The 15,966-nt window shown below is 41.5% G+C and overlaps 1 protein-coding gene across 3 annotated transcripts in view; it reads right to left on the minus strand.

The window, feature by feature from the left end:
* CNTN5 (contactin 5) overlaps nt 1–15,966 on the minus strand; it is a 666,148-nt gene that overhangs the window by 153,315 nt on the left and 496,867 nt on the right. For all 3 annotated transcript variants that reach the window (XM_081197615.1, XM_081197616.1, XM_081197617.1), the window contains one exon: nt 6,299–6,401. In XM_081197615.1, the coding sequence (XP_081053741.1) occupies nt 6,299–6,401 (103 nt within the window). The remainder of the gene's footprint in view (nt 1–6,298; nt 6,402–15,966) is intronic.

Here is a 15,966-nt window from a genome sequence, read left to right on the forward strand (position 1 = left end):
GTGTTTCTGTGTGCTGCTCTGGTTCGCCAGAAGCAGCTTAGTCATGTTGGCCACATGACCCAGAAGTTGTACGCCAGCTCCCTCAGCCAGTAAAGCAAGATGAGTGCTGCAACCCTAGAGTCATCTGCGACTGGACCTAATGGTCAGGGGTCCCTTTACCTTTACCTTAATAATAGTAATAATAGTAATAATAGTAATAATATATTATTATATTATTAATATATTATTTCTACCCTGCCCATTCTGGGTGGCTGTAGTCATTTTGCATACCGTTCTTCATAAAACACATTTTTATATATATATAAAAAACATAAAATACCATTTCAAGTGCTTTTCGGTGCATCTTTTTCATAGAATACAAAATTTGATATAGGTTTTGTTTTTGCATTTTTTGAAAATGCATAATGCATACTTTGGTATGCAACCTATAGCATACGGAAAAAACACACACAAAATCCAGATAAGTTGAATTTTGAACTGTAAAGAAGTTTGGGAGCATTGGATTGGGTCAGTTGGCTAAAAAAAATATAAAAATGTACCGAACAAATTCCTTTTCCATCTTTTTCAGAGCGAAAGAGGAAGATGCTCTCTCTCACTGTCTTAGTTAGATAACACTGAGGAATCATCCTCCTAGCTTGAAAGTCTTCCTTAACTAGTTGACTGTTGGTTTCATGGAGCTGTGCCCTCAGAGTCAGCAGCTCCATAAGGCAAGCGGAAGCAATTGTCTCAGGCGGTGGGCATGGGAGTGATGGACTGGTATGTCCCCTACCTCACTCATCTCACTACCCATCTAGCGATGCTTCTGTGAGGCTCTGCCCAACCTGCCTGTTTCACTCTGAGGAAAGTCCAAGGGGGTCCCATCCCACAAAAGGAATTCCAGTCACACTGTATAGATATATAGGTTGCACTGGTATATATTTTTCACTGTGCAAATATGGAACTTGCATATTTATATTTCTCTGTCCATTATGTTTGGCTAGGAATTTGGTAATTAGGGTAAAGATGGATACAGCGAGGTTGGAATTGATTATATATCTAGCTAGTTACCAATCCTATATGATGGGATATAAATCTGAAATTTCATAATCAATATGAGAAATTTCATTTGCTTCTCTCTTACTGTTTTATCAATTTCTTCATTTGGGACTCTGACACATTTATTGATTTAATGATATGAAGATACTAATTCTCAATCATCATTCATGAGCAACAGTAAAGAACATAATATTTTGTAAAGGACAGTTAGACTTCATTAAACTTTTTGGAAACTAATATCTGGCAACGTGAGTTATTTTCATAGGGTTTACAGATTTCAGCACACAGCTAATGGCACTGGGTATATGACAAATCCACTGACCAGTGTACCATGTATGAACTCTGATTCATTTCAATGACATTTGTGGGTGGGGGAAGCCTAGAAAAAGAATGGTGTTGGGGTCTAGATTCTGGGTATAGACCCAGCACTGTAAGAAAATATTTTGTAGCATCTTATATTCAGAGGTTTTATTGAGTTCAATAGAGCAGTTTCTCCAATTTTATTAAGATTTTCAAGCTTAATAATGCATTGTTGCATCTAAGGACATCCATCAGAGCTTGGAAAGTTCAAAGAACCTAGTTCTAGTTCAAATTCAGTATGCCTAAACAGAAACTTAATTCCAATTCAGTTCACATTCCGTTCATAGTTGAATTCAAATGTATCCAAATGACCCTCAGCTTCCCCCGCCCCACAGAATTCAGAATGTTGAATGGTACAAGGTTCTGTGGTGAAGTATACAGGTCCCCGCTTTACAAATGTTCACTATGCGAAAATTCACTTATCTAAACATAAGAAATTAGCACCCTAACCTCACCATAAACACTAAACAGATACCCAAACAGAGAACATTTTTACTTCCTTTGCCTTTTGCTGTTTGGCTGAGGACTGCAGGGAGTGTGGGAGTGCTTGGACAAATCAGGGAGCATTTTTCTTGGGTATTTTTGACTTTTGTGGGATGTTAAATTCTGTGATTCGGAACACATTAGAAATTTCCCAATAGGAATCAATGGAAATCATCAACTCCTTATGTGAATGCTCACCTAACAAACAATTTCCAGGGAATGCATTGTCCTCAATAAGCGGGACCTGCATGTACTTAAGAAGACTAATAATAATAATAATAATAATAATAATAATAATAATAATAATAATAAATAAATCAAAAGACAGATACAGTGGACTGTGAGTTGTTTAATTTAGTCTCCCTCCAAATTATGATCTTTAAGCTTAAAGGCTCTAGTTTTCTTTTTAAAAAGTAAGAGGATGAACCTGAAAATAAACTAGAAATCATTCAATGAAATTAATTCACTTATGGCAAATTATGGAAACTACTTCAGAGACCTCAAAACCAATTCAATGAACTTGGTTAAACTAAACTAGTTCATTCCAAGCACTGGCAGCCACAGGCAATGGTTGGTCATTTCCATAGGCAAGAGAAGATGTGATCTATCTGACTAACTGAAATGACTATTATGTTTGGATGAATTGTGATTTTAATAAGTAAACACAGTCCTCAAAACTGTTGGTACAAGATCACCATGATTCTTAACAAGACTTCAGAGTCTTGGATGAGAAGCTAGACAGGGTGAAAAACAAAACAAATAAATCAGATTGACCTTGAAATATTTGTATATGCCCGCCTTCTGGGAGCTCTCCAGATGTTTTCAGCTACAAGCATCTAGAGGGCACCAGGTTGAGAAGGCTGAGAAAGGCTATTATTCATTAATGCTGCCTGCTTGACCATGAAGTAATATGGATGTTCTTTCACAGCTGATTCCCAACTGAATGATGGGAGCAAGTGTTATTTCATTCCTGTATTTCCCGATAGTTCGGGGCAATTTTGCAAGAGACCCAGTGTTGTATATTTCATTGGATGTTAACATTTGACAGAGGAGAGCCAGGGTCAAATCCCTGCGGAGCCATGAAGTTCTTAGGGTGACATTGAGCCAGTCATAGAATCACTGTCCTTAGCTTAGCCTAAAGTAGTGGTGAAGATGCACGAGGAAGGCAAAATCATGCTTCCCCACCCTGAGTATCCTGGCAGAAGGGTGGTGGTGAAAACATAATGAACAGACATTTTGCATGCAGGGACATAGAAACGTGTGTGCATTCTTGTGAACTGTTATGTATGATGTTCCCAGAACTTTGCTTTTCTATGCGTACAGTGGTGCCTCGCAAGACGAAATTAATTTGTTCCACGAGTTTTTTCGTCTAGCGAATTTTTCGTCTTGTGAAGCATGGTGTCGGAAAAGTTTTGGAAAAGCTTCAAAAATCACCAAAAACCTCAAAAAAGGCTACCACACCGCGTTCTATGAGTTGCTCCTCGAAGTCAAGTCGCAACTGTATTAACGGTGTTAAGAAAAAGGAAACAAACTTGCAAAAAAAGCAAGATGTTTTCGTCTTGCGAAGCAAGCCCATAGGGAAATTCATCTTGCGAAGCAGCTCAAAAACCGCAAAACCCTTTCGTCTAGCGAGTTTTTCGTCTTGCGAGGCATTCGTCTTGCGGGGCACCACTGTATTTATATTTGGAAGTGGTTGCAACTGTGTACCCATTTCATGTATTTATACACCTTTGGTTTTAAACACATTTTAAGGCGTCTGTATGGGAGTATATTGTATTTAAAAATGGGGTATCAGAGTTTTTAGGGGGCTAACCAGGTTGGGATAGCTGGGATAGCAGGCTTGTTGGGTTTTGAATGTCATATGTAGATTTTTCAATTCCGTTGTTCTGTATGGGACAATGACAATAAAGATTATCGTATCGTATCAGTGTGAGGTCCAGTGTATTTCGAAACTCAGTTCAAAGATGTTACAAACATGCATTCTTGTCAGGGGTGGAGGAAGGGGTGTGTGGAAGGGGCGGGTCACCCCAGGTGTCACCACTGAGGGGGGTGACAAAATGCTGGGTGGCACTCACCACTGGGCCTGCAGCGCACCCAAGCCATGCATCTCTCCTGGGAGTGATGCGGGGGCTTGGGTGCCCGCAGGCTCCATGCTGCCCCAAACGGTCTGCCAGCTGCTTCCCCCTCAGCTGAGTGGCTGAGTGGGAGGAGGCAGGCAGACTCCTTAGAGGCCCCGCGGAGTGTCCTGCCCTGACTTGCCCCACCCCCGTGGGCGGCTGGCTTCACCCCTGAACACAGGGCATACCCACTGCCCCAGGTGCCCAACCAGCTTGCTCCCTCACTGATTTTCTCTTCAGTATCCCTCAATGTGCTCCTTTATTAGAAAGAAAACAAGCTGTCTTGGTCCATGAGAGGAAATCCCAAAATCACGACACACTTTCGTGACATTTTGTTTGCCCCCAATAAAGGTGCTCCCTAACTGTGGATTTTGGATTTTCCTACTCCAATGCTTCTTTGTGGAGGGTTTTTGGAGACAATGTATGTACATAAATTCAAGGACCACATCACCTGCAATGAGCTGGACCCCTGCAGTCATAATGTAGTGCTTGTGTTTGTTGTAGCTGGTTTTAGTGTTCATATTACTTTTGTAAGACACTTTGGATCACTTTGTGAGGAAATCAAACTAAACAACAAGCAATAATTATCTAAATAGTTTATAAGAATGGCTACATGCACGCTATATCTTTGAAGCACATCTGAATCACGTTTTTCCCTTCAAAGAATTCTGGGCACCATGTTCTACCTCACACAGAGCTACAATTTCAAGCAACCTTTCACAGATGACAATGCCCAGAATTCCTCTAGAGGGGAACGGTTCTTCAAAGGCGCTTTAAAGGCATAATTTGTACAAATTAAGGCTTCTTAAAAAAATAAATTGATAGATACACCCACCCCAGAAAATATTCACATTCTTATCGAGCTATTGGGAAGTTGCCTGTCATTAGGAATGGCCTGTGTGGTTTTCTGATGGCTTCTTTATCAGAAAATGTAATGTTTCTAGAGATCTAATGCCCTCCCCTCCCTGCATGGTGAGGAGATATTTGCTTGGCTATTTCCAGCAGTGAGGCTGGCAGGGCAGCAGCAGGCACTTGCTCCAAGACATATAGCCCTGACAGGTCTCACTTCAAGGCCCTGCCTCTAGTCTGCATATTGGCCACACCCCTTCAAGTTCCTGTCCTTACTACAGGCAAGGGAAAGTGTGAAGGAGTTTGCAATTGCAGGAAAGGACAGGAGCACACTTCACACACACAATATATGTTCTATTAAGCCAAACATGTTTCAAATCTGCATCAGTACTATTGTTTGGAAAGTAATTTCAAGGTAATAATTATCCTGCAACAGAATTTGGAGACCAAAGGCTCAAGTTGGTTGTATCCGAGAGTACACCTGAGTAAGGAACTCATATTCAAAATGCATTGGACTCAATAAGGCATCGGAAGTGCCCTTTGTTCCCTTCTTCCCACATGGAAGGCTGGCATACAAATGGGTACTCCTGCATGATGATATGCAAAATGGCTGTATGTGGCAGACTTGCTCCTATTCCATGTGGGAGACGCAGGAATCAGCCTTATAATGAAGTCAGATCATTAGTTCATCTAGCTCAATAATATCTACACTGACCAACAGTGGTTCTCCAGTGAGACATCCTCAGCCTGGACCTTCTCAACCCATATAGGCCTTCTCCAGGTGTTCTACCACTAAGCTATGATCTTTACCAACTTGCCACTGGATACCTATGCTGCAAAAAGGGCACTGGCTGCTACTGCATTGATGCAACTGGGCTGATGCAAAAACATTTTGCTTCTGCTGATGAAGAACAATATAGCATCCTTCTGCTCTGGTGTTACCAGAAGACAGTGGACTCGCAGTTGACTCTCACTTCAGCGATGGCATCTTCCAGCACACCTGAGGGAAACAGGCTAGCTCTGGGAGCACAGGGGTTGCTGTGTGGCACACCCAACTCTAACTTCCAACCCCTTGATGCCACACACCTATCATATGCTGCCTGAAGCAGTTGTTTCACTTTGCCTAATGGGAGGGCTGGCCTAGCAGCCAGGCTGAGGGGACCAGTATTCTCTCAAGTCATACCAACCTCAGACTCTAGAGTTACTGCCTCAACAAAGCAGCTTAAAATACTGAGCCATGTAACTTGCAAACTTTCTTGGCAAAGTATAGAATTCATAATTGCCTCTTGAGAGTCAATTCCCCCAATAGTTGGCTGATATAAATTTAGCATAAGGATCGAGGAAGGGGACTCTTTTTGTTGCAAGATTCAAAGTGCTAAATAACAGGCCCCAATATGAAATATGTCATATTTTAATAACCAGTTGTGTCTAATTATGGAAGAATATGTACTTACTTGCCAAGTGCAAAGCACTCCATCTTAACAGTAGATCCCTTAGCAGCTGTAACTGTGTATGGAAAATGGACTTCAATTTTCGGCTCATATTCCCCCATCACACCTGGGAAATAAAGAATGGTCTTTAAAAATAAAATGAATGTCATTGTTGGTTTCCAGTTGTAGAAGGCTTATTGTCAGAGCCATCGTGGCAAGGTTGCTAAACAGCTAGATAGCAATGAGTTTCATTGTGGAAGGAAATAGTTACAATTAGAATTAAAATCCCAAACATCACCTAGGACTTCTCAGTAATGTGAAAGCAACATTTTATTTTTAAAGAGCAGACAACAATTTCGCATGGTGTATGATCTAAGTCAGGGCTTCTCCAACATCTGAGTTCAACTTGGTGAGCTTGTGAAGCTGTCACCAACCCCAACCCAAATTCTAAGGCATGTAAATGAAATAAAGTCAAGGAATATCAATTTATAGTAAGCATTAATCCTCAATCACTGTTACCAGAAATCAAAAAATGAAAAAACCCACCTTATTAAATACAGAGATTGCTCATTCGCAAGGGAGATGCACTCTGTACATGCTTGTGCCCTTTATCTCTGAGGATCATAGTTACTAATTAAAATTTTCACACTATAAGTCACAAGTTTCTTTTCGATCTCCAAGTCTCTATATTCACCCCCTACAGGTCGACTCCCATTGACTCCAGCGGGTCATGCTGACCATTAACATCCCTGTTGCCTAACAATAAAATATCTACTTAAACTTTTATCTGGCCTGGAATCCTGTGAGGTTTTCCAAGAGTTTAAGCACCATTAAATTCAGAAGGATTGCTTCTTCTTTCTTTTTCATATAATTTTATTGCAATTTTAAAGTAAAGGGAGCGGAATGCACAGAAGGAAAATAAGAAAGAAAAATAAATAAGGAAGAGAAGAGTAGAAAAACATTATGCAGCATCGGTGCAGACATGAAACATAAATGCAACATAAATATTGTTGAGGTTTCTACATATTTCAAAAAGAAAACGCCACAACTGGTGTTCAGAAGCCTACTGTCCTCAACAGTGGAGGTGGAACATCTACTATGGAGACAGAACATCTATTTTAGAGACAGAACGTAGCCATTATGGCTAGCAGATATTGATAGCCTTCTATTCCAAGAATTTGACTAATCCTCTTTTAAAGATATCCAAGCTTATGGCCATCAGTGCCTCCTGTGTGCAGAAAATCTAATGAACATACACCTAAACTGTGTAGTCAATTTCTGGGATATTGAAAGTCCTGTCCAGAACTTTCTGTGTGTGCCCTATTCAAATGCCCCTTAGTGTTTTATTTGTAAAAGTAAATTGAAACAAAAAGCAAAGCAAAGCAAAACCCGATCTTTTTCATTTTACTTTTTTTCAGGGTAGCTCTCGTTGCTTCAAATATAACTCTGTGTGAAAAGGGACACCGAGCATCGAAGGTGACATCTTGTTAATTTATGTATTTCATTCTCTACGTGACATGCCGTCCTGGTAAAAATTTGCATTGGGCCATTTTATCACTCTTTCTAAAAATAAAAATCTCGCCAGATCTGTTTAAGTCAGAAAAAATAGCAGTAAGTGGCAAGAGGCAGCTATATGGCCTCACAAAAACAAATTGATATGGTAGACTGGTGAAAACCTTGGACTAGAACCTGGGAACATATGCGCCAGCTCCTAGGGGCCAAGCCATTTTCACACACACACACACACACACACACACACACACACCGGTATGTATGTATGTATGCATGTTTGTATTTGTGGCAGCTGGGCCCCCTCAATGTTCAGAGGGCGTTCGGCTCCAGCCCTTGGCTCCTCAGAACATTGTGTGTGTGACATCAGGACATCGCAGCGGGCCCCCTCAATCATCTTGAGAAGATTGCATGGGAGACAACACTCTGGACTTTTCAGTTCAGATAAAAAGTGAGTCAGAGGAGCCATGCTAGCAGTGTAATAATAATAATAATAATAATAATAATAATAATAATAATAATAATAATAATAATATATGCATGGAATTAGTCTCTCACGGCTCTTCTTCTGGATCGCCAGAGGACACATTTTGTTCCTAAAGAACAGTCTAGCAGGAATCAGCAAGGAAAGAATACTTTGATAAAATACATAAAGTGCATCATGGTCTAGTCTTATCCTTTCATTCGTAACACTAGAACTTGAGGTCATCCATTAAAGCTGAACGGAAAAAAGAAGGACTTCTTCATGCCACACATGGGTAAACTGTGGAGTTCACTATCATAGGACATAGTGACGGTCACTAACTTGGATGGCTTTGAAAGATGATTAGGCAAATTCATGGTGGGTAAGACTAACTGCGGGACACAGGTGGTGCTGTGGGTTAAACCACAGAGCCTAGGACTTGCCAATCAGAAGGTCAGCGGTTTGAATCCCCACGACGGTGTGCGCTCCCGTTGCTCGGTCCCTGCTCCCACCAACCTAGCAGTTCAAAAGCTCGTCAAAGTGCAAGTAGATAAATAGGTACCACTCCGGTGGGAAGGTAAATGGTGTTTCTGTGTGCTGCTCTGGTTCATGCTGGCCACATGACCTGGAAGTTGTACGCCGGCTCCCTCGGCCAATAAAGCGAGATGAGCACCGCAACCCCAGAGTCAGCCACGACTGGACCTAATGGTCAGGTGTCCTTTTACCTTTAAAACTAACCGCAATGGCTGTTTTCTTCCTCTGAAGAAGGAAGGAAGTATGCCTCTGAATGCCTGTTCCTGGGCCTTGCATCTGAGGAGGGTACTGGTGTCTTTGGGTTCTCCTTGTGGGCTTCCCATGGGCATCTGGATGGGTACTGAGATAACAGGAAGCTGGACTACATGAACCTTTGGTCTGATCCAGCAGACCAGCATTGCTTACACTGACTGTCAGTGGCTCCCCAGCAGAGCCGGCCCACACATGAGGCAAGGTGAGGTGACCACCTAAGGCAGTTTCATAGCTTTGGGGGGATACTTTTCATGCTGGGGAATGCCCAGCCTTCTGCTGCTGTGTCCATATAACTAACACCTTGGATGCTGATTTGAGACTGCATCATTTCTAATTATGTAAATCTTAGTGGTAAAAAAAATGCATTTTCTAAGACATATACTTATTTAGCTTACAGCATATGGAAAACTCAGTGCAGAGGAGGAAGCACTTTCCCCTTCATGCAAATATTTTGGCTTCATGGTCATATCCCTGAGCATCACATTCAATATGTTTGCTCCATGATGCACTTTATGTATTTTATCAAAGTATTCTTTCCTTGCCGAATCCTGCTAGACTGTTCTTTAGGAACAAAATGTGTCCTCTGGTGATCCAGAAGAAGAGCCGTGAGAGATCCCTACACTGCAGCGTACTAAACACGCTAACATTTCCAGCGGTTCTACTTGAGGCAGACTGTGGAATGAAATATTACAGTCGCATCCTTCTCACCCACCACCCGGCTCGATAGTTCTATTGAAACTATCCCAGCTCAAAATAATTTTCATATTGCATCCAAGGGAAAAAGAGGGTGGGGGAAAAACTTCCAAGTTCTAGACAGTGAAGGAATGAGACACTTCTCATCTTACAAGGTATTCTTTAAATATTTAGTAACTTAAGATTGTAGAAATGAAAGTTGCTTAATAAACTGAGATGATGCTCAATAAACTGGAATTTGGCAGTGATTGCAGCTATAATCTTCAGTTTAAGGAACAGATAGAAGATCAAGCAAAAAAAAAAACAAAAACACTGGAGAGTGACTCTCAGTCAGAGTAGACAATACTAGCCTACACTTTGGACAAATAATTCAACCTGGTGCAAGGCAGAGTATTACATTTTTATATATGGGTTTATGAGTTGCCCAATAAGTATGGATCCATCAATCCAAATGGAATAACAACAATATATGTATATTGCTATATGTCCAAAATTTCCCAAACATAGCCGGAATATGTCAGTCGGTAACAGTGCCTAGGCAGAAATTGCTGAGATGTCTGTGGACTTTAACTTTTTGAAATATGGCAATACACACACGGAGAGAGAAACTAATTGCTATTTTATTGTGTTATTTTAATATTTATCAATACAGTGGTACCTCGCAAGACGAATGCCTCGCAAGACGAAAGAGTTTTCCGTTTTTTGAGTCATTCCGCAAGACGAATTTCCCTATGGGCTTGCTTCGCAAGACGAAACGTCTTGCGAGTTCTTGCGAGTTTGTTTCCTTTCTCTTAAAGCCGCTAAGCTGTTAATAGCTGCTAAGCCGCTAAGCCGTTAATAGCCGCTAAGCCGCTAATAGCTGCTAAGCCGCTAATAGCTGTGCTTCGCAAGACAAAAAACCCGCAAGACGAAGAGACTCGCGGAATGGATTAATTTCGTCTTGCAAGGCACCACTGTATCTGTATCGCTCTATTTATCTATATATGTGCCTATTTCAGAAATCAGAAATGAGGCTGTAATCCTAACCCCATTTACCTGCAAATTAGCCCCATTGAATTCAACAGGACTTACTTTTGAGTACAAATAGCTGGGATTCTGCTGTTAGTCTAAGAAATTGGATACAATTTATTTCTATCATCTGTGGTAGGTAAACACTTCTCATGCAATTCTAGGAGAATTATGTGTGCTAAGCTTTGGCTGGACAATGCCCAGTGATTTGAGGTAAAAAAATACTTTTTTATTATTAAAAACAACAACATTCATTTTGTCTGCCCAAAATCTTCCAACATTCAGCTCCTTTGGAGTTCTAGTATTATGAAACATCTCCCTACCCACTATAAAGGATTTCATAATATTATTTTATACTCTTCTATCATATCTCGCCTTACCTGCCTTTTTTCTTTCTAAGCATGCTTGAACTTTCTAGTCTATTAAACTCATTTAGTATCCTTTCAACTCCCAACCCCCCCCCCCAATGCTTGGGAAACACACTTGGCAGATGTCGTGCTTCGACCCGGATGCCAGCTTGAGATGCTACTCTACAATTAAAAAACCCACGACTCTCTTCCATTGCTCCTTCCCCGAAATTCTCACATGGCTGCTTTTGTGAGGCACAAAAGCAAACATTCTCTTAATTCAGCTCCTCAGATGGTCATAATGCCTGCCCTGTATTATGCGTGGATTCCCCCTCTATCTCAGCCAGCTGTAATAGACTGAGATAGAAAACAGGAGTGCTTCTGCAATCTCCGATAGCCAATTAAGCTAAAATGAGCTGTATGAATGAGGAATGCTTGTCTGCTAGAATGACCCATGTGCATTGCGCAAAGCACAATCAAGTGCAAACATCCCATCATTTCCTTGATAGTAAGGACAAGACAGGAGCTCAGAGCTCTTCTGGAGAAGCAACCCCAAATCTCCATTATTTTGCTGCCTATAGCGACAAAGCACCCTTGCTGCATTGGAGCTGTTCTGTCCTGAAGCCAAATGGCTCCTCTTCATTATCAGATTGCTTCAGTGGGCTGACATATGACAGGATATGACAAGTTGCTCCTAGCTGGACTCCAGTGTCATATCCCAGGGACCATAGTGAAAGCTGTCAGACAGGTAATATACAGGAAAGGTTTGTGAATGGAGAGGTAAACATGTATCTAGCCCTGTAAGGAGCGCCAGGTTGCAAATTTGCCTTTGATTAAGCTGGGAGATGGAATGCTGATAACTATGCTGTTAACCTAAAGGAGAACAAAATCGACATACTTGTTAGCAAAGGGCCCGTGCGAGATTCTCATTTGTGTGTGTGTGTTTTCCCAGAGTCTGGTGATGTTTCAGGGCTGACCACAGGGAGCAAACATAAGCGAGAATCTTCTTCTCTGCCAACGTGTGTTAATGAGCTGTCACGGAATACTCTATGCCCAGGGTCTTCCACAACCAGATAAATCTTTCAGCAGATAATTAGCAGGCAGTGTAACAAAACACCTGCATCTCCCGTTGATGGAGGTTTGTGTCAAATCAATCGTCAAGCATAACTCGGATTTCACTAAATGATGTGTGATAATCCCTAAGGCGCTTGCCCATACCTGGCCTGTCTCCCTCTTGGGGTAGATGAGATTGGAACATGATCTTTCTAGCACAACCCTAATCTGAAAGCACTGCTTTGCAAAGCAGTTATCAAATGCAGACATTGTCACGTCCAGAGATTTGGCCTGCACAATGTGTAGCCCTATGACCCCTAAAGGAGAACAGCCGATAAGAAATCTAATAAAACACTACTACCAGTAGTAGTGCTAATTCGATGTATAAACCATGTATAGTCACCTGCCAGAGGCCCTAGAAATCTTCCATGTTTTGCTGCCTGTTTGGAAATGCAAAAATGATGGAAGGATTGTCATGCATTTAGCAGGGATTAGATCCACTACCTGGCCTGTTCAAACTGGGTTGAAGCAAAAGCAACGGGATTGAAGGTGACCTGTAATCACCAAGAGTTGGTCTCCATGTTGCTCAGACAATTTATCTATTTACTATTCATTTCATAAAATTGCTATACTGCTTGATGGGGGGGGGGAACCTAAAAGTGGTTTGCAAAAAAAAAAAAAAATTTAAAATATCAATAAAAATTTACATCCATAATGTAAAACATACAAAAGGTTTTAAAATAATAATAATAATAATAATAATAATAATAATAATAATAATAATAATAATTACTACTATTACCTTCACAATAGAATAGAGTAAAACAAATTAAAACTCATACAGACTTTCTAAACATCTAGGTAAGGTAAAGGTAAAGGGACCCCTGATCATTAGGTCCAGTTGCAGACAACTCTGGGGTTGCCGCACTCATCTCGCTTTACTGGCTGAGGGAGCTGGCATTTGTCCGCAGACAGCTTCTGGGTCATGTGGCCAGCATAACTAAGCCACTTCTGGCGAACTAGAGAAGTGCACGGAAACGCCGTTTACCTTCCCACTGGAGCGGTACCTATTTATCTACTTGCACTTTGTGCTTTCGAACTGCTAGGTTGGCAGGAGCTGGGACTGAGCAACGGGAGCTCACCCGATCACGGGAATTCGAACTGCCGACCTTCTGATCGGCAAGCCCAAGAGGCTCAGTGGTTTAACCCACAGCGCCACCTGCGTACCTAAACATCTAGGTAGGCTTGCCTAAATAAGAATGTCTTCAGCAAGCAACCTTGACCTGGAAGTTTTAATATAGATCAATGATTTCCCTTTGACTGGCATGGCTAGTTGCTTTGCAATTCCAGAGCAGAGAACTGTCAGGTCACCAAATCAAAACCAGATGCAGATTTGAGATTAGAGTTCAGTCAAGGTTCTGTTTCTGAACTTTCTACATAAGAACTGCTGGATCAGGCCAATGGCCTATCTATCCCAGCTTCCTGTTTTCACAGTTACCAAAAAGAAGCTGTGAGAAACCCGCGAGCAGGATCCCAGCTAAAGAGACCCTCTCCTCTCCCAGTTTCCAGCAACTCGCCTTCCTAAACATCGCTGCCTCTGACCACGGAGGCAGAACATAGTTTTCAACCATACACTGTTGAAGAGCGGTTCCAAGTAAGAAAATGCCCTTCCAAACACACATTCATAAACTAAATTTAAACTCCAATGGTTATGGAGATTCCCACCCTCAAAAGACCAATTTAATAAATAATAATAATAATCACTCATCACCTCAGTTTTCCTTTCCCACTTTCCCTTCTATGGAACATAAGAACAGTCTGACTCTGTATAAGGTGGCTTCCTAGTGTTATGAGATTTCAGGGATGGAGGAGGAAGTGGGTTGTATGCAGAGAACCTTCAACCCTCAGCTCCCAGCAAGTGTTAAAATATAAAGTATATAATATTAGGTAATAGCCCGGATGGTGGGCCATTAGGGGATACAGAGGAAAGGGGTTCTGGGCGAGGCAGCAAATGGGTGGTCCCAGCTTTCGCTTGAGCTCATGGTTCGTTGGAAAGACGGAGCCAGAGATCTGGGTCAGAACCAAGGCAGCAAAAGGGGGGGGGGAGGGAGGGAGCGCGAGCAATGATTGATTTCTATCCGAATCCAAGGCTGCAGCTATGGGAGAAACAAAACCATTTTGGATTGTTAATGCTGCATCCCTCTCCATCGTAGGCTCAGGTTGTATGTATGTGTAAATAAACAATATATCATAAAGGCACCACAGTCTCTGCTGTGCCTCATTCCAAATGGAAACATGAGCCCTCTAACTCCTGGAAGCTTGCACCACTCAGAGATTGGGGTGGCGTTCAAAACTTATGCTCACAGTTTTTCTCTATGCTGATTCTGTGCTGAAAATTCCCTCCCTGGGAGGATTAGCCACTGAGGGGGAAACACAGAGGTACTATACTGGCATTTGTTTGCCTTCCCTCTGTGGTTAAGAGTTGCCTTTGGGTGTGTGCAGAGATTTAAGTGATGGAAACAGCCCTGAGAGGACGTTTGCTTGTTTTTAAATGCATTCTGCCAGAAACATGGCCTGCATCCAAATTTAGGCCCCTGTGGCGGCTTTTAGCGAAAACAGATCTGGAAGAGAAGATCTCTTATTTCATGTGTAATGTAGCCCTGAGAAATCAGTTGTGGTCTGAGATCTAACAGTGGCTCTATATTTGGGGGTGAGAGCAGGGGTGTGTGCAGGACAGAGTTGGAGTACAAAAAGCAGGAGTATCCAAAGTGGTGCCTGTTATATATTCAGTGGTCTGTGTTTGCCTGAGCTTGAATCTGGATTAAGGATTCATAGCTTGGAAGTTTAGACAGTTATGATTCACAGCTTGGAAGTTTAGACAGCCAATCATGTTGGGATTGGGAGTGGCCCAGGCCTTCAGAAATGTATATAAACAGTTGCTTTGCCCCTGTTGCCGAGTTCTGTTAGTTCAGTAAAGGTTCTTGCTGTTATTACTGCGCCTTGCCTTGTGTGAACTCACCTATACTTCAGTGCCCATGAGATGCTATTGGGCTCCAACTCCCATCAGCCCCAGGCAACATTGCCAGTGGTCAAGACTGATGGAAGTTGTAGTCCAAAGCAGCCAAAAGGTACCACAGAAGGCTACTCCAGTTGTAAATCATACCAGCCTTTGAGTGCCTCCATTAATTTGTTAGAAATAAATAGCATGTAATCAATATTGTTTTTATTCATCACACAGGAAGGAGAGGTATTGTAAAAATATATGAGCCAAAAATGGCTGTGCGTTATTACCAAACGACAAATATTTTAAGCTCTCTGAATTTGAGGAAGTTGCCTGTTGTTACCCCCCACACACACCTGCAAAAACAGTTGTTGATTTTCTTTCACTGCTTCCAGTTGGTAACTGAGACTCCAAAGCTGCCTCCTAACAATGCCTCTTTCTCCTGCTTGTAAACACTTATTAAATAATTCTTCTGAGTTTCTAAGGCATTGTAAAAGGCAGTTAATGAAATGATGCACAATCTATTTTTTTTCTTCTTGGTGAAACTTTTTATCTCCTCAGATAGAATTTTAAATTGTTTTTGTAAGTCTGCGCAAAGCGAAATTGAATTGTATGGAATGACTGATTGTCAAGGACATCTGCACAAATGAGGTATTCATTTTATTCAGAATCCATTCAAGGATTTCTTGATGTTTTTATTTAATTTGCTTCGTATCAAGGAGATAAGTTTCCCTTTGAGGCAGAGCTCTAAGGAAATAAAAGATTAATATAAAGACAAGTGAATTCCTACACTCTTGCAGGATCTGACATAAAACTATAATATTATTCAGCT

The sequence above is a fragment of the Podarcis bocagei genome, assembly GCF_964188305.1.
Source record: "Podarcis bocagei genome assembly, chromosome: 6".
Taxonomy (NCBI): domain Eukaryota; kingdom Metazoa; phylum Chordata; class Lepidosauria; order Squamata; family Lacertidae; genus Podarcis; species Podarcis bocagei.